The 18,749-nt window shown below is 45.5% G+C and overlaps 1 protein-coding gene across 3 annotated transcripts in view; it reads left to right on the forward strand.

Moving 5' to 3' along the window:
- ATP2B4 (ATPase plasma membrane Ca2+ transporting 4) overlaps nucleotides 1–18,036 on the forward strand; it is a 90,219-nt gene extending 72,183 nt beyond the window's left edge. Inside the window, exons 17-22 of one of the 3 annotated variants that reach the window (XM_007166134.3) lie at nucleotides 375–588; nucleotides 1,599–1,810; nucleotides 2,809–2,916; nucleotides 4,912–5,088; nucleotides 8,770–8,877; nucleotides 13,500–18,036. In XM_007166134.3, the coding sequence (XP_007166196.1) occupies nucleotides 375–588; nucleotides 1,599–1,810; nucleotides 2,809–2,916; nucleotides 4,912–5,088; nucleotides 8,770–8,877; nucleotides 13,500–13,814 (1,134 nt within the window). In that variant the 3' untranslated portion in view covers nucleotides 13,815–18,036. Of the gene's footprint in view, nucleotides 1–374; nucleotides 589–1,598; nucleotides 1,811–2,808; nucleotides 2,917–4,911; nucleotides 5,089–8,769; nucleotides 8,951–13,499 lie in introns of all 3 variants that reach the window. The other 2 variants (XM_007166132.3, XM_007166130.3) reach the window with 2 other exon arrangements.
- The last annotated feature ends 713 nt before the right edge of the window (nucleotides 18,037–18,749 follow it).

Below are 18,749 nucleotides of genomic sequence, written 5' to 3' on the forward strand. Positions count from 1 at the left end.
CTGAGGAGTAAGGACCAGAGTTTCCGAAGGGGTGTTGGGGCAGGAATTAGCTCTACTAGGTCTCCATCTGCTCATGTGGGATGATGATAATTTATCTACCATTAATGTAGCACTTACATGTTAGCCAGTGTGATGAGCACTTATATGTAGTTTCTCTGTTCTTCAAAAACAACCTTGCAAAGTAGGTATTATCCCCATTTTACAGGTGAAGAACCCAAGGCTCAAAGAGGTTAAATAAGTTTCTCAATGTCACTCAGCTAATAAATGGTGGATAGCAGGAGGTAGGCCATTTCAAGGGCAAAGATGAGGCTGATGAGTGAGGTGGGGGGTGGTCTCCAAGGAAAGCTAAAAGGAGTGGTTCTTCTTCCCACCAGGATTCCCCACTGAAAGCCGTGCAGATGTTGTGGGTTAATCTCATCATGGACACTTTTGCCTCATTGGCCCTGGCCACAGAGCCTCCTACAGACTCTCTGTTGAAGCGTCGCCCCTATGGCCGAAATAAGCCTCTGATCTCACGCACTATGATGAAGAACATCTTGGGTCACGCCGTCTATCAGCTCACTGTCATCTTTTTCCTTGTCTTTGCTGGTGAGCCGAGGGGGGGTGGGCGGCGGCGTTTGGAGTGCTAGAGGGAGATGGGGGCAGACAGCGGCCCAAGGAAAGAAAGTAGCAGGGAGCAAGCTGAGCACAAGATGGGAATGATAGCAGCTTCACTTAGTGAGTGCATCCTCTGTTCCCGCTACGTGGTGCATTGTGCCATTTTATTACTCCTTTTAAGAATCTCCAAAGGGTGGCTTTATGTTACCTTTGTTTTAGATCATAAAACTGAAGCTTAAGTCACATATTGAGTAAATAGTGGCACAAAGATTCAGACCTATGTCTTCCAGACTCTCGTGCACATAGTTCTACCGCAATGCAGCACTACGAGAAGGCAAATAGTGATGGAGCAAACTGAGAGAGAGGGTCAGAAATGTTGAGGGACTTCCCTGGTGGTCCAGTGGGTAAGAATCCACCTTCTAATACAGGGGGCACAGGTTCGATCCCTGGTCGGGGAACTAGGATCCCACATGCCACATGGCACAGCCAAAAAAATTAAAAAAAAGGGGGGGGGGGCTTCCCTGGTGGCACAGTGGTTAAGAATCCGCCTGCCAATGCAGGGGACACGGGTTCGAGCCCTGGTCTGGGAAGATCCCACATGCCGCAGAGCAACTAAGCCCATGCGCCACAACTACTGAAGCCCGCGTGCCTAGAGCGTGTGCTCCGCAGCAAGAGAAGCCACCACAATGAGAAGCCCACGGACCACAACGAAGCGTAGCCCCAGCTCAACACAACTAGAGAAGGCCCACGCACAACAACAAAGACCCAACGCAGCCAAAAATAAATAAATAAATAAAATAAATTTATTAAAAAAAAAAAAGAAATGTTGAGACCAGGGCTAACACTGAAAATATTTGATGACTGTTGTGGTTCGGATACTGACCAGTTAGAATGGACACCAGTCATAAGCAACCAGTGAGGTCATACTCAAGTGTTCTGACTCAACCTGAACCCTCCTTGAGAGCATACTTATCCTCCGATGCATCCCTTCTCCCAACTAGGTGAGAAATTCTTTGACATTGATAGTGGGAGGAGAGCACCTCTTCATTCACCACCCAGCCAGCACTACACCATTATTTTCAACACCTTCGTGCTGATGCAGCTCTTCAATGAAATCAACTCCCGCAAGATCCACGGAGAGAGGAATGTCTTTTCGGGCATCTTCCGCAACCTCATCTTCTGCTCTGTGGTCTTGGGCACATTCGTCAGCCAGGTGGGATTCTAGCTGGAGTTGGGATAGGAGGTCTGGGAGGATAAAGGCCAGAAGCTGGGGGCCAGGATTCCCTGAGCGCCCGGGGAAAGGAGTGAGGGAGTGATGGGGACTCAGGCTGTGGGTTGAACACTTTGGGGTTCCCAAATGCTTCTGTTTGCTCATTGCTCTAGAATTGGATCCTGCTGTGTCAAGTGCTCCAGTGCAAGGCAGCATGTTGGTAGTGAATAAAATAAAATTTGTGGAATCCTTTCCTTATCTTTCTAAAACACAGCAATTTCACATAGTGACCAGGAGGAAGATCACTGTCTTCTAACCCCTTTCCATGCCTCCTGCCAGCATACTTGAAATGTGCATGCAAGTGCTATATGGGATCTCTCCCTGTCCCTCCTTGCCCCTTTGTTCTGAAAGGGCTCATGGTAGATAATGGTACGCAATTCAGAGAAAAGGAGAAGACATGGAATGTTGCCATATGTAGTTGACAGATAAGCCTGATGTAGGCTCCTTCTGTGGGAAGTGGGGTCAAGGGCATGGCTGCCCTGGTGGTGAAAGGATTGAGCCCCTTCCTTCTTGCCCCAGTCAGAGGTACACTAAGACATCTGCCAATACAAGAGATTATGAGCCTGCCCTGTAACAAATGAGCTCCTGCCTCACTCTTATTTGCCCGCTCCTAAATTCCTCTTCTCTATCACTGTGCCTTCTCTTTGTCACCTACTGGCTTTAGTCACAAGAAGCCTCCAGCTCCCCTTGATCCCCCAGCCTTTGCATTAATAATGTTCATAGTAGCTGTATCTGTCTCCCCATCAGAGTGCTCTATAAAGACTGTGTCTGTCTTCCCTTCTCCCCACCTGGATATCTTCTCTCTCCTTTCCCAACAAGCAGATCAGGGTTTACACCACAGGGATCCTGGGGGAGGGGGCTGACGTGGCTTTGATGGCCTTGACTGGAGGGCTGGCTACCTGTTACCTCCCAATGATGGGCTGCCTCTCTCTCTGTCCTAGATTATCATTGTGGAATTTGGGGGGAAACCCTTCAGCTGTACGAACCTCACCCTGTCCCAGTGGTTCTGGTGTCTCTTCATCGGTATTGGAGAATTGCTGTGGGGCCAGGTGAGTACGGGCACACCCTCCCCGTGCAGTCACAGGGCCGGCAGACCCCCCCTCCCCTAGATGAGATGGAACGAGCAACTGTGGAGACGCCCAGCTCCTCGCCTTCATATTCTTCTTCCCTCTTCTCTCTACCACCAGGTTTGCAAGTTCTTTCCATCTTGTAGGATCCCAAAGCAGAATGATCAGTGCCCACCACTTCAGAGGCTTCTGTTCTCTTCTCTAATCATGCCTGGAGACAGACAAATCTCTTAGCTTCTCTGAGATGGAAGTGGAAATTTTCAATGGAATTTTGCTAAAAAAAAGTTAAGGGTCTTAGAAGTAGAAGAGTTTGCAAAGCATATGTCTTCAATGAAGCCGCAGTCTGGCCGTGAGCTGCTGTGCTGTCATAATGTAGGGCTCCCTTGCCTCTTCTGTCTCTCACCATCGCCTTATCCAGGATGGGTGCCTGACTGTCATCTAAGATAAATCCAGACTCACAAGGTCTCTAGAGAAGCAGTATAGCATATGGTTCAAAGCACGGACTTTGGAACCGACTATCTAGGTTTGAATCCCGGTTCTTCTTTTTACAAGCTGCATCATAGTGAGCAAGTTTATTAGCAACTCTGCCTCAGTTTCCTCAACTCCGGATAACAGGATCATTGTGAATCATTGTTAATCAGCAAATCATTTTCAATACAGAAATGACTTAGAACAATGTCTAGTACCCTGTAAGTACTCAATATATGTTAGCTATTAATATTATAATAATATAATCAGGTTTGATAAGAGTTTCATTCCTTCCCTAATACCACTTTGCGAGTCCCTCTCATCCTCAGCTCTGGCCTGGCCTTTACCTCTGCTTGCAGACCCCAGGTCTCTACTGATTGGTGCCCAGCCACCTGGGTAATGGAGGCTTTGCTCTAACTGGCCCCAAAGATCCCTCCCTAGAGCTGCAGGCTTTCCCCCATAGACCTGCTAGTTGTTTCTTTCATAGCTCCTAGATGCCTCCCTGATTAATCCCTGTCCCCGTTCCTAACAGGTCCTTCCACCCTGCTCTGTTTGCTGAAGTTTATTTACCAGTGGGTCCCTAAAGCACTTCTACACTTGGGTGGAGCTTGATTATTTCACGTACTGTTTGAAACTCTCACCTGGGTCTAGTCTCACATGTGGCCATGTGGCCTTGATGCCAGGTAACAACAGCCTTCCTTCTGTATCACAACAGCTCCTTCTAACATCTAAAAGCAGAACGTGGACATTCTTTCTATTTCAAACACTTGACTCCATGTTGGACTGCTCACACAGTCCCCCTTTCCCAGCTGAGCCCTTGTCTTATTTGTAAAGGAGAACTGACTGACAGCTTATAGAGTGATTTATTTTGAATTGCAAGTCCCAACCTACTGCTCCATGTCTTCTGATAATACTCATATGTCCCTTATTCTATGGGCTATCCCACCCAGTTCCTCACCCCAAGCCCAAGAAAACTTTTAGTATCCTCTCACTATAGTTTTATAAAAGAGGAATTACTTAGCATATGGTAACTAAGAAGAGGGTCATTCCCCTCCAACACCCTTCTTTTCCCCTTGCCCATGCACATACATTTTGACCATCCTGTCTCCAGACTTGTTTTCTCCTAGGTCCTTGTCTCTGTCTCTTCCTACTGTGTATCATGCATTATGGTTCTACTTCCTTTAAGAGACAGATGGCAAAATGCAAAGAAAGAACTGAGACAGGAGGAAGAGAATGAAGTATATAACAAGGCAGATGGCTGGTCAAATACTAGAATATAAGTTCTCCTTTGTACGTCCACAAATACAGAAAATCTTCCTGAGGGCCTGACAGCTGGTAGGCACTTGGCAAACGCTTGCCTGAATGGGTTGGCACTTTTCCCACTGCTTTCCCAGTGGGAAGGTTGATAGGGCAAAGAGTGACCTACCCAAGGGCCTGACCCATAAAGTTGAGTGACAGCTCTTCTTGCCGTGATTCTGGTGTCTACCCTTTTGCTGCACCTGTTCTCAGGTCATCTCCACAATACCTACCCAATCCCTGAAGTTCCTAAAGGAGGCTGGGCATGGCACCACCAAAGAGGAGATCACCAAGGATGCTGAGGGGCTGGACGAGATTGACCATGCAGAGATGGAGCTGCGCCGAGGCCAGATCCTCTGGTTCCGGGGCCTGAACCGTATCCAGACTCAGGTACTGTGATAGTGGCCTATCCTCGCCCTGGGAGAAGGAATCTCCACCATCTTTCTTGAGAGGTGTTGGGAGGGCAGCAGTTCTTGCTGGCCAACGTCTCTCCCCTTCCTAAGGCCCTCTCACTGGTGGGCGGCCCGAGCTACCTTGCTTCAGGACAGACAGGCAGAGGCAGTGGTATGGGCTCCTCTGAGAGGAGAGTGATCATGGGGGGCCGAAAACACGGGACACTAAGTGCTAGCATCATCCTCTAGCTTTGGGTTCATCTGAAGCCCACTTCCCACCCTCTGTCGGGTGGGCCATCTTCCTGCATAAGGTCTCTTGTAAGCACTAGGCCTAACCTCAGGGTGGGAAATGTTCAGAGTCTTTCCTGACCCTGCAGAGGGAAGGATTTAGACAATATCTCTATGCCAGCATCCCCAGCAGACATTTACTGTATATCCTCAAGCTGCTATTAGGGGAATGTAGGTGTTATCTGGATTGATCTTTGTAAAAGAAACTCGCTCTCTTATGTCTTCCCCACTCAAAATTTAAGGCCATGATGGGGAATCTGATGGCTAAGTGTATATAAACGACAATAGTCTCTAAGTGCCTGAGTATCTTTTACAGGATTCAGACTTGCTTCCCAGAAAGGAAGAAGCTATAATTTCTTCAAACCTTTTCCCTTCCTGCAATTTCTAAAATGGGATAGAAGCTGCTCCTGCTGCTATTAAGTCCCCTCCTATAGCCCTACAGTAACTTTTTTTTCCCCACTGCCTGCGCAGCAACTGTAACTACCTTCTCCTGGGTAAATGGGCTGGTCTAGACATTGATAATCCTATCACTTTCCCTGTTCTTACCCCACATACCTCTATTGTGTTAGTCCTGAGATTTCCCATCTCAAGGAATTGTAAATCTCCAAGTTCTCAAAGGTATTCACCAGAGAACAGGCCTATCCCTCTTTGCTGATTGGCTAGAGATCCCAGAAGTAAATTTCACTCTCTAAAATTAGCCTTGCAGATAGATTCAAAAGTTCCCTAGTGGAGCCCACCACTTCCTAGGGAAGAGGTGAAATGAATAGTCTAAGCTAAATACAGTAGTACCCCGCTTATCCGTGGCTTTGCTTTCCTTGGTTTTAGTTACCCGTGGTAAACCACAGTCTGAAAATATTAAATGAAAAATTCCAGAAATAAATAACTCTTAAGTTTTAAATTGCATGCCGTTCTGAGTAGCTGATGAAATCTCACGCCGCCCACTCTGTCCTGCCCTGGACATAAGTCATCCCATTGCCTATCACATCCTCGCTGTATACACTACCCACCCATTACTCTAGGACAAAAACATAGTATATACAGGGTTCAGCACTATCTGCAGTTTCAAGCATCCACTGCGGGTCTCGGAACATATCCCCCATGGATAAGGGAGGACTACTGTAGCAGCTGGGAATTTGCTATAGACAAGACAACAGATGGAAATGGGAAAGCAGGGCTAGGGAGGGAAGCACTGGGGCTCCTTTCCCCTCTCTTGAGTTCCCCCTCCCAGAGAGGGAAATCACATGGGACCTGCAAACACTACCTCAGCATGTCCAGAGTTTCCACACACACTCCACCCTCCAGGCTGCCAAGTCCATCACGAGCAAGGGCCTCACGTGCCCAGAGAACTTGGCATCTTTGGCTCATGTCTCTAAGGCCTCGGTGCTTCCCTGTAGGTCTGCTCTTTTCAGAATAACCTGTCTGCTTTTCTTCCCTTCAGGATCATCTGCCTCCTCTTCTACTATGTAATTTTTTTCCTAGCCAGAATGCCCTCGTTCCAGTGTCTCCTGGCTCCTTCCCAATCTTCTCTCCCGGGGCTGAGATTCATGGATCTTCCTTCCCCTCCACTACCAATTTCCATTCCCTCGACTGTATACCTCTCTAGTTTCGCTGTCTACATAGCTTTAGGTATACTACCTTTCTCTGTTGGAGCAAAAGGCGGTTGGACCAGAATGACGTTAAAGCCTAAACTTAGGCAGCAAAGGCAACCTGTTAAAGATGCCATGATGAGCATATCTATGCCATCCCACCTGACTCCATAAGCAGATGACGGTGCTAACCTGCATCCTGGATCCTAAAGCTCTCTCCTGGCATCAACTCTTCACCTCAGAAGGGTTCTAACGAAATTCCCTGCCATCCGATTGTTGTTCCTTGTTGTCATTCTTGCAACACTTATGGGTGGGAAGTGTTGCCAGGCTATTGTCCCATCCTGGTCCCTTTAGCTGTGGGAGAGCTAAAAGCACTAGAAAGGAGAAGGTTGGGAAACTTGAGGTCTAGAATCTTGGGAAGGTAAATCTAGGGTCCAGTTTCATTGTGGAGGTTGAGACCTTGTGACCCTAATAAGCACTGAAGAAGGTGACTCTCCAGCCCCTTCTTCCGTGTGGCTGAACCCTCCCCACATGCAGACCTTTTCCTCTTATAGCATCAGGCTCCTCGGTCCCCTGGAACTGAAAACTGTATCATGTGATGAAGAGTGGTATTTTAGCTCATACTTGGTCTGAGTCCAGAAACTAGCCGTAAACATTTCATGGCTTCTCAGGAAGCTTTATAAGTAAGAACAACTATCTGACTCACAAGGTACCTGCTTTCCCACCTTCTCACCTGGGGAAGTAAAGTTAGATGAGTGAAATCAGCACCTTTCCTACATCCCTGGTCAACTGGCCCTTGGTCAGGCAGAGGTCAGGGATGAGGATGGTAGGTTTGACTGAGGCCCTAGATCAAGACCGCTGTCGGAAAACAAATGGCATTCATTGCCTCTGTCTCTGAGGAGTAGGACACTGAAAACCAGAGACAACTTGTATGGGGCTGGACTTGCAGCTGCTGACCACTGCCACCACCGCCAACCAACTCTTCCTCCCCCAACCCCGTCTAACTGCTGAGTTCTCATCTGCACTTGTGCCAGCCTCTCAGGGTCTCCAGTGCGCGAATGCTGCTAGTGACATTCTCTCCACAGAGCCTGGCCACTGGGTTCCTGAGCTCCACTTTCAGGGGCCTTGTCCACTTCTGCCCAAGGACAGGGAGTCTCAGAGAAGAACCCAGAAGAGGGTGAGCCCAGCAACTCATGGTCCAGGAGCCTTTCCACCATGGCACCTGTGTATGGACTACTACATGCCTCTGTTTAAACACATGAGTTGTTTTCCTGGAAAATCTGCAAAAATAGGTAGTCAATTTAATTGGTTTAGAGGTTCCTGAGCCTCAAAATTCAGTAATATATACACTTTGCCTACTATCTTAAATTGCATGCCTTATTTTTTTAAGAGTACAGGTCAAAAACAAGAAGACAGTACAGGTCAGAGCAATGAATAAGCTGTCACTCTCTGTCAGGAATCATGAGTGGGAAAGTCCATTTAAATTTTTAGATACTTTTGGATACTAGCACACCTAAAATGTCCATCATAGGCTAAAAGGGAAGAGAAGACTGGATTCTGGCTGGGTATTTAGACTCCATGGCAAATTGTTCCTTAAATGAAGTGTGATGTGCAATTAATATTTTTTCCCCTTCTCTTCACCATTGTTTTGTGTGTAAGGGACTCTCTCTCTTGCTCTCCGTCTCCTGTCCCCTTTTCCCAGCTCTTTCCATCCCCCTCCCTAACCTTCTTGGACCCTCCCTTCCTCTTTCTTCGATTGTTTCTGACTGTGGAGCAAAGCTGTCTCACTTTCTGATTCTTTGCAGATCGACGTAATTAACACATTCCAGACGGGAGCCTCTTTTAAGGGAGTCCTAAAGCGCCAGACCATGGGTCAACACCTTGATGTAAAACATGTTCCTAGCTCATCCTATGTAACAGTTGCACCAGTCAAATCTCCCCCCACCACTTCTGTTGCTGCTGCTGTTTCATCTCCTACTCTGGGCAGTGAGTGATGGTCTATTATGATGCATGATTTGCTAAAATGACCACAAGAGAGCACGTGGCATTCACTTTAACCAGCTGTGGTTATCTTTTCCTTTTGGTTTTTCCCTTTGATCTTTGACTTAAGGGAAGAAAAGCGGGGCAAAAATTCCACTCCAGAACCGGGCTGTGTGCCATTTTATTTAATTTTATTATTTTTTTTTAATGTTGAAAAGCTATTAAACCGTAACCATTTTAAAGACAGTAATCCTGTTTTCTGATTGTTCCTCTGCATTGCCTGGTCCTTCCTTGAGTTTTGTTTGTTTGTTTTACTTTACTTTGTTTGTTTGTTGCTTTGTTTGAATATGTTGTTGTTCCTCTTCTCTCCTTCTGCTCCTTTGAGTCTCAACTCTATCTCCCAAGGTTAGGTGTAAGGTTAAGCCAAATGAAGACTCAGGAAGTCTTTTGTTTTCTTTTAGGAATTTCTGAAGAGCAAACTTTTTTTTTTTTCCTTCTCCTTTCCTCTAGTTTGTTTTACTTATAGCCAGCACTTCGTATCTTATTTTGCATGTAAAGTTTTAGGAACCCCTTTCTCAGCCAGCCTATCAACCGGAAAGCTGTGAAGGCTCAACCTAAGATCTGGTGGATTGTTGGTAGATTATTGGATTCTTGCTAATGCTTATGCCTTCCTATTCCTGATCTTTTTACCTTCCCCAAGTGGGACACAGAGAGGAAATGGAAAGCTCTTTGCTGATAATGCTATTAAGTTATTTGGTGGGGAAGGAGTCTCTCTGTGTTAAGTATATTGTGGGCTTCAAATATCTGAGTGTTTAGTCTGTTTCTTCCTCCCCCACTCCCAATCACCACCACCGTAACCCTGGGATGGGGGATAAAGAAAGAACAATTGCACTATCTGTGGTTCACTTGATTGTGAGGGTGTAGGCTGATCAGACTTAGCTTATCTGTTTTCTTTCTAGCCAACTCTAAGTGTTCTCGTGTGAGATATGAGGGGCAGGGGGAGAGGAGATTTCTATAGATGCATATTCTTTAGGCTCAAAGGCAGTCAAAGAACTAAGTAAGTCTTACCCTACAAATATACAAGAGCCTCTCATTCTAGTCCTTCCATATTCCTCTCATTTCCTTTTTTCTTCTAGTTTTGTCATGTCCTTCTAACTAGTTACTGTTCTTTCTTAAATCATGCCTCTCTGTTAGGAAGGGTAGTGTCAGCTGCCCTGGTAACTTGAAGGTAGAAGGAGACTAAGGAAAAGACAGAGCCCACTGGGCTCATGTAGTAGAGTTGCTGGTGGAGGATATGGTGCAAACCCTCAAAGACTAGAAACTCAGGAGAGTCAGGCCGCACCTGCTCTTTCTCCAGCTGTACCTTCCTATTGGAGGGCCTAGAAGTTATAGTCATGCATTTTAAAACCCATTTCCCATTCCAGAGTTCCAAATGAATTCATTTATTTATCTAACCTTCCAGTAGATAAATCTCTAAGATTTCTCTCTGTAAGAAGGTCCTAATCCCTTCTCTTCCCCTGGTTTCTGACAAAGGAGCAGAAACCTACAGAATACCAGCTGAGGAAATGGAGTCTTCATCTGCCCATTCATTGAGCTCCAGAGAGTGGTCTTTAGTGCTCATACCTAACCTAAGGTCCAGCCTGGTTTGGGCTTCTGAGCCATGAGAAAGGGTTGTCCTTCAGTCATCCACTTTCACCTGTAGGATAGGGGCCACAGAAGAGACATTTCCCAGAGACTTTGAGAGATGATGACTGGGGAAGGAAGGGTTGATTGACTGAGTGGAGAGGACCTGAAGCTTTCACAGCACCCGCCTCACTATCTGTGTCTTATTCCCCATACACTGCTCATGCACGAGGCACCATGCATCAAGAAAGGAAGATGCCACCACTTGGGGTGGATTGGTGATGATGCAGCTGTGTGATTGTTCATCGGCACGTACTATATAGTCTCTGAGGCCAGTGTTGGAGTTGAGGAGCATTCTGGCGCAGCCCCACCCTTCTCTCCACCTGCCAGGCCACAAGATGGTGCTTCCTAGCTCTCTGACTCCTCTTCTCTTGAGCTTCCCTTACAGGTGGCTGCTTTCCCTTTAGATTCCAGAAGCCCTGTTATCTAGCTGGATGACTGTTCCTTGCTCCCCCAAAAGAGAAATTGTCCCTATCTTTTCCATCTACCCATCCCCAATGCACTCTTATCTCCCTTATTGTTTACCTGTAACAGTGATTGATCACCCCAACAGGTGAGAGGAAAAGCCAGCAAACAGGGCTCCAGACCCCCATTCCAACTCCTATTTTTAAAAATCTGTTTTCTAGATAGGACTTCACATATAATTATTTTAACAAAGTATTCAATTGCTTCAAAAAAAAATAGAAGCAGGAAGTTTGGAAATCACTGATATTGAAGATGATCAACTCATGGTATAAAGGTACCTGTTCTCCTGTAGCACTTGTTAGAAATGTTGAGATCTAAAGAGTGAGTGAAAAGTATGGGCTATATTATCACTCCTACAGGGGGTGGTATGGCTTTGAGCCCATTTCTTGACTAGGGCCAGGGGAGAAGGCACTGGGTTTGGGCTCACTTAATCCAAGTTGCCTTGCTCTAAGATGTTTGACATAGATCCATTAAAACTTGGGATTTCCTGAAAGCCAGATGGAACCTATATTCCATCTGATCTCACCTAAAGATGGAAATGTAGGTCCTAACTTTCTGTGCAGCATGGTGAATGTGTGCCCAGGTTCCTTGATTCTTCTTGGCTGAAGCGTTGAGTGGATTCCATTGGGTGACAGAGTCCTTTGCCTTCTGAGCTCTGAGCACCCTCCATCCTGGGTGAGTCTGCCAGTCTGTTGTGGAGTGAGGCAAGGTAAGGAAAACCTTAGCCGGCGGAGACACAACTTTAATGAACCTTCTTTGTGCATTACTTTTGAAGGTTCTGTACAGTGATAGGAAACACTGAGACAAGCAATCCAACCAGTTTATTTGCCTGCCTCTTTGGGTGCTCTGATGTCTCCATATTCTTGCCTCTTTTCCAGGAACATATTCTTTGCTTAAAGAGCAGAGTAATGAAAGATGTGCCCTACCCCAACCCTCATCATTCCTCCTTATCCCCCTCCCCACCTCAACAATTTCTCCTGCATTACTTCCATTTCTTTTCTGAGGAAAGAACTTTGGGGCAAGACTAGGATCAGCCACCTCCCAACAACTAAAACTGTCCTAGGACCACTTTCTTTTCCCCTGGCCTCTCTCTCCAAACTCTCAGGATCCAACCTTCTCCCCTCCTCCAATTCTACCAACCCAAGTTGCAAAGCATCCCTCAGCGAGGCCCCCAGTTCAGAAAAGCAGCTGCCAAAGGAGCTGCTCCCTCCCTGTGGATAAGGTGAAGGCTAGGCCCAGGGATCAATTATTGTCGATTTTTCCTCTTCTCTAAACTGAATCCCTTCCTTTGTTGTGCAGTAGAACAAAGACTTTGACACTTATAGGGCAGTGCATTTCCCTTTGCCCAGTCAAACTGCAAATTGTTTCCTTTCCCCCATCCTCTTGGTCCACACCATCAGAAAAGCCTCTTGTTTGTAGCACTGCCTGCTGGATGGGGTGTTTTCTGTCCTGGTCCCATCCTTTCCCTTCTCCACATAAGATCACATTCCTCTTCATAATTTACAAACAGCTGGAGAAAGCTGCATGACTGGACACAGCTGCTGTGTGTCAGAGACATGGCCACGCGTGTCCGGCCTCATCTGAACTGAGAGAGCGGGCCTTCTGTCAGCGTCAGGGGGAGGCATCTTTTGATGCCTGTATTCATTCACCTCTTCCAGGGGAGGGACTGAAGGAATGGAGTTCTACTTTCTTTGGGGGAAGAGGACATGGTGGAGGCTGTGGAATATAAATATATGCATGTTTCCTGACTGAAAGAGCAATTATTAAATTGGAGAGTATAAGAGTTTTCATTTCTTGCATGCTGCTGACACAAATGAAGATTGGTTTGTCTGCCTTGCTGAATGGTATTCATGGTCACTTATCACCCAAAGTGTATTGTGTGTGAATTGATATGTGTTTGGCTCTTTGAGGGTTTTAAACAGATAACTAAACTTCAGTGTGTAATTTTCCATTCCACATTCACAAAATGTTTGGCTTCAACACAAAAATCCACATGTCTGAATTATCTTTTAAGTTCGGCTATTAATTTGCACCTAGTTCCAACGTCCTTGCCCTCCATCCAAAAGAACTAATGAATCTTTTTGTTTCCTGTTTCATTTTAAGAATGGATTGTTTGGGAATGCTAACTTTGCTTTGGGTTTTCTTCTTTTTTTTTATGCAGCTTTTGAAATATTCCAGTTGTTTGCCATTACTCACTCTCCCCACCCCACCTCAATGCTTGAAGTTTGAGCCACGTGATGTTTCTAGTGTTTCATGATCTCCTCTCATATGTTTGGTTTTGGTTGTTGAGTAATAGTGTTTTGTAGTTTGGGTTTTGTTTCTGTCCTCAAACCCCCCAGTTCCTTGTTCTACTAACCAATTCTTGCCTCCGTATTTTCTCATCCTCCTTTTCCTTCCCCTGGTGTAGATCAAAGTGGTCAAAGCATTCCATAGTTCCCTCCACGAAAGCATTCAGAAACCCAAGAACCAAAACTCCATCCACAACTTCATGACCCACCCTGAATTTGCCATAGATGAGGAGGGGCCACGAACACCACTCCTGGATGAGCAAGAAGAGGAAAATTTTGAAAAGGTCTCTAAGCCTGGGACTAGGATGCTTCCGTTGGATGGTGAGGTCACTCCACAAGCCAACAAAAACAACAATGCAGTGGATTGCTGCCAAGTGCAAATTGTTGCCTGCCACTCAGACAGCCCTCTACACAGCCTGGAGACATCAGTTTGAACTTCATTCTCTGACTCCCATTCCTGCCTTCCTTATTTCCCTTTTCATCTACCCCGTCACTAAGGGGATGATGGGACTTTTCACTGTCATGTCAGCTGCTCCCAAGTATGTGTGAACCCCCACCTGGCCATGAAGAGGCAAGAGCACAGACCTACGAGGACTTCAGCTGAAACCTGAGTTGGGGTTTGTAGCAGGACCCAGTTAGACCCCAGGCAAGTAATGAATGGTAGATCTACTCCTTGCCTGTATCAGTTGTCATTTTTAAAGAAATGACAAGAATCCTTTTGGCATTTACCCCAACCCAAATTCTCACCAGTATTCATACCTGTGTCATCCATCTCCTCATTTCTGGATTTTTACCCTATGAGTCTGTGCTGTTTACAAGCTCAGTTAAAAGTTCAGAGTGACAAATATCCTCAAATGAAATGTGTTGAGGTAAGAATGGAAGGTATAGAATCAGCCTATAGAGTGATTGTTTTAAAACAATTTTTCCATTTTGAAAACTTATACCTAAAGCCCTTTACCTCTTTCTGCCCTTCCAGTCAAGCCTCCCCATGGTCTCTTGGTCTTTTGTGACCATTGTCTTCCTTAGCTTCACTATTTTTTTTTTTTTAAGTTGTGATGATTAGAAAATGGAAAGGACTTGGATGAGTTAAGTCGACTTTGACCATTCTCCCTTCTGGCCCCAGTGGAGCCCTTGATTTAGTTCTAGAGGCAGATAAGTTTCTTTGCTAACAGGGTCCTTTGGAAGCAATTGAGAGCTAGTAAAAATATATTCCTGTTGTTGCCAGGTTATCTACTTCTAAACTGCCATCTTGTCAGGTGTGTGTGGTTTCTAAGTGCCAGGGAGATCAGCATTGACGTGAAGCTTGCATATATGCGGTTTGTAGTTTTTACTTGAAGCCTGACCTTTCTCCTGTTCCTAAAGTGGTGGCAAAGGAATGAATTAAGAATGACCTTGCCTCCTAACTGGACTTGGAAAACAGACCATCAAAGTCAACTCTGTGGAGTCCTCCTCAGGGTGACCACTACTGCTTTCAAAGCCATCCACCAAGGCTCTTCCAGGGCAGGACCTGATTGTTGGGAGAGTAAGTACTGAGCAGCCTTGGGAGAGACCAAAGTGCCATTCCAGCAGCATCTGAGCAAACCTTCCTCTCAGAAACCAGAAACCTTGAGCTTAGATGGCTGGGGACCAGCTTTGACATGCCCTTTAGTTTTCTAATTCTACTCTTTGCCATGTCCGCTAACATCAGTCTCTGAAAAGGCCCCAGCCTTTCTCAAATATTCTGATTTTGAAAACATGTATCCAAAGTGGGAGGCTTCAGTGACGCTTTGCCGACTTAAAGGAGCAAAAGACCCACCCTGTAAAGCTCGCCTCCTTCCACCCTCCCTCTTGCACACCCCACTCAAGCCCCCTCCAGAATGTGCTCAATGCTGCACTGTTAAGCCCTGTGCCTTCTCTCCCTGAACACTGCCCAAAGCATCCCCTTCCCACCGGTCTCTCAGGAGCCAGGGACTTGGCTAGGAGATTTGTTAAGTGTTCCTTAATGCAACAGGGTGGAGCCGCGTTTGCAGGATCTCCATTTCTATCCCTACCATGCTGCTGTAAGCTCTTCCGTGTAGGGGTCAGCTCATGTCTGCCAATTCCCATCTCCCACTGGGTAAATGAAGCCTACCCCCTCTTTCTAGAGTGATGGGAGTAGGGAGAAGGGGCTTGAGGCTGTTAGGAACTGCCAAATTTCCATTTGGGAGTCAGGTGACCCGAACCTCTCCTCTCCGGCCTTTTCTTCTGGATCTCTCCTCCCTCACCCTTTCACCTGAGCTGCCCTAGGAAGGAAGAATAAAGAAACAGTATCCCCTGCACATCCCTATTACTACATCAGCTACCGATCTGATTTTGGTTTTGTAAAGGTTACATGTTTCAGTGATCTTTTCTCTGTCTTCAGTACTAATGGGGGAAAAAATAGCTCACCCGAGGCGTTAGGTGTTCACATATATATTTATTAAGTACAGTGGAAGATTTAGTTCTGTCGAGTCTTTTTATTACCTCAGATCAGTTTTTAAAACAAACTTTGGAGGCTATTTTATCATTCCTGCTCCCAAAAGACTCTCATGGTGCCTGACAGGTTACTTGTGAGGGCTTGTGTCTACTTGTTTAAAGTCAATGGGGATTTTGTGTGTATTCTAGTTTCCATAGTAGGAGAGAAAATATAGACATATTATGCAAAAAAATATAGTTTTCTTTAGATGAGAAACTGATATTTTTTGAGTCAGCCATATGTACTTTGTTTAAAGGATTTAAAATAAAGTGCTGTCATGTAACCCTGTGGAAGGGAGCACATAACCAGCTGTTAGACATGGCAGGTGACTTATAGTATATTTGCAATTGGTTTTAAAACCAATGCACCAAACTTCCTTTCTCCAAACAGCCATCTTTATACTTAGGGGAAAAAAAATTTGTTGGGTTCTAGAATGTTTTTAATATAAATTTGCTGATGTGGAATTAAGTTTAAGTGTTTATGTGCATATATTTTTTATATAAATTTTTTTTTCCTGTTCAGTTTCAGTGATCCAACTGGCAGTGAATAAATATGGCATAAGTTAATAAAGCTTTCCCCAAAAACGGTGCTTTGGATTTGAAAAGGGTCTGATGGGGAAAAGGGGGAAATATTTTCCTAGATTCCTCTCTTGATAAACCTAGAAGAATGGGCAGTGGGTTACGGATGGGAAGGAAGCCATCCAGGAAGAAGGGACAGCCAGCAGGAAATGAGTGTGCACCCCCATGGAAATGGGTACCAGGAACTCGTGATCAGGATCAGGGACCTCAGATAGATTTATATTTCTTGAAGAACAGCTGGCAGAGTGGTACCCAAGACACTGGGCTGCAAGGATACTCTCTCTGATTTGGGGTTTGCATTTTTTATGGTTCTTTTCACCTCCTGTTTCCCCTGGAGTTTTCCATTAGCGACTTTTTGTGCAAGGATTTGATTTGAGACTTCCTTCCCTGCCCTAGAAAAGTTTCACGTAATATATTAGTTGGGAGGTAGAGCTCTAAGTGGAAAAATAAAGGCTGGTTCTAGCCTGGGTGACAGTCTTGACTAGATCCTTCCCACAGGTGCCCTCTGCCCTCTGAAATGACTCTCCAACTCTAAAGGTTGTAGAGAGACCACCGAGAAATCCCGCCAGCACTTGTGAGTTCCTTAGAGTTTGCGTTCCTTCTTCCCGTTGAGCTTCAGAGGGGGGAGTCTGCACACTTAAATCTGAGTGATGACCTTACTGCCAAAAACCAGAGGGGTGTGGCAAGCTCACATGTGCCCTGAAACCTCTGAACACGTCACTTCCTTTCTTTCCTCCTTTCCCTGCCTAGTGATTGAAGCAGCCCATGATGCCATCACGAAGTGCGTACTTCCTCACTCTTCCTCACTCTCCGTATCTGAGGACCACCCCACTACTGTGGTGGGGGTGGGGCACTTATAAATGTCTGCTCTTCTTAAGCCATTCCAGGCTCTTCCTCAGAAAAGACCAGACACCCTTCCATTTAGCTCAGTGCTGTCCTTTGCCTTCCCAGCCCTGCTGTTGGGCCTGCTGTCCCCTTTCCTCCTGATTAGGAGAGATGGAGGGAAGTGAGCTCCCCATGGCTGAATTGGCCTTTCGTTCATGTTTCTCCCCATATGTATATATGCCATATGTGAATATGCCATATATATGTGCCAACAAATCTATCTGTGTTGTTCTTTTCAAATCAACAGATAGGAATTTTGAGTTTCTTCTTTTTTTTTTTTTTTTTTTCTTCAGTAACTAGTATAACAGGCACTGGTATTTTTGTATAAAAGGAAAAAAAAACAAAACAAAAGATTGACTATTGTGATCTGCATGACATAAACAAACAAATGGTGATATCAAAGCAACGTGTACCCCACTGTGTGTTGCCGTAATCTGCAGTTCAGCTAAACTGTGCACCCAATCTGTATTTGCATTTTGATATTATTTAAGCTCTCTGTACAATGTTTTGCATGTATTTATAGGGTTCTTAGAAAAAAAATGCTATAAACTGGCAAATCTGAAATTCAAATATGTTGTTCCATTGAGAAAGGAAGAATAGAAGGGGAGTTTTAAAAGAAGGGGGAAAAAAAGGATAATTTTTTTGGAACCAATAAAGCTGTTGCTGACGAGCAGAAACCAAACTGTTGTGCACTGAGAATAAAAACCCATGCCCACTTGAGACTGTGCTGTGCTCAATGTGTATCCACTTTTGGGTAATGTCAGTGGTTGTCAAAGTTGAGAAGGGGTCTGCCACGGCTACGTGGAGAGCTTACCTGTGCAAGCCCAGAACTTAGCCTGTCACTGGACCCTGACATGCTTCTCTGCCAACGCTTGCCTCTGGTGACTCGCAGCCCTGGTTGCCAGTTTCATTCCCTTGGAGTACAAGCTTTGCTCTGCCCACCTTGGTTAGAATCTGCAGTCAGAGAACTGTGAAGCTGAAGCTTTTGAAGAAAGGATGAATTTGGAAGGATGAAAAAGAGTCAGGCTTGGCAGTCCTTTCTTTCTTTTCTTTGTTTTATTTTTTTTGTTTTTAACAAAACGCTTATCGGGAAAATTAGTTTCCCGTATAGCAGCTATTCCCTGTCTTCCTTCTGGGGTTCTCCAGTTCCCACCTCCCCAAAGATTTTTGGAGAGGTTGGGAGTTTGTTTGTTGTTTGTTTTAGCTGTTCCATTCACTGGGTCTCTAGCATGACCAATAGTAGGCCTTAGTTTCAGGTCAAAACAGCTTCCTGGCAGGTCATTTAAGTTCTGAGCTCTCATATCTGAGAAGACAGAACTCCTTCCAGCAACTCTCATCCAGGCACACAATCAAGTCCCCTTCTCTCTTTTAAAATAGCAAGGAGGATTTCCCTGGTGGTGCAGTGGTTAAGAATCCGCCTGCCAGTGCAGGGG

This window comes from Balaenoptera acutorostrata, chromosome 1 (assembly GCF_949987535.1).
Source record: "Balaenoptera acutorostrata chromosome 1, mBalAcu1.1, whole genome shotgun sequence".
Taxonomy (NCBI): domain Eukaryota; kingdom Metazoa; phylum Chordata; class Mammalia; order Artiodactyla; family Balaenopteridae; genus Balaenoptera; species Balaenoptera acutorostrata.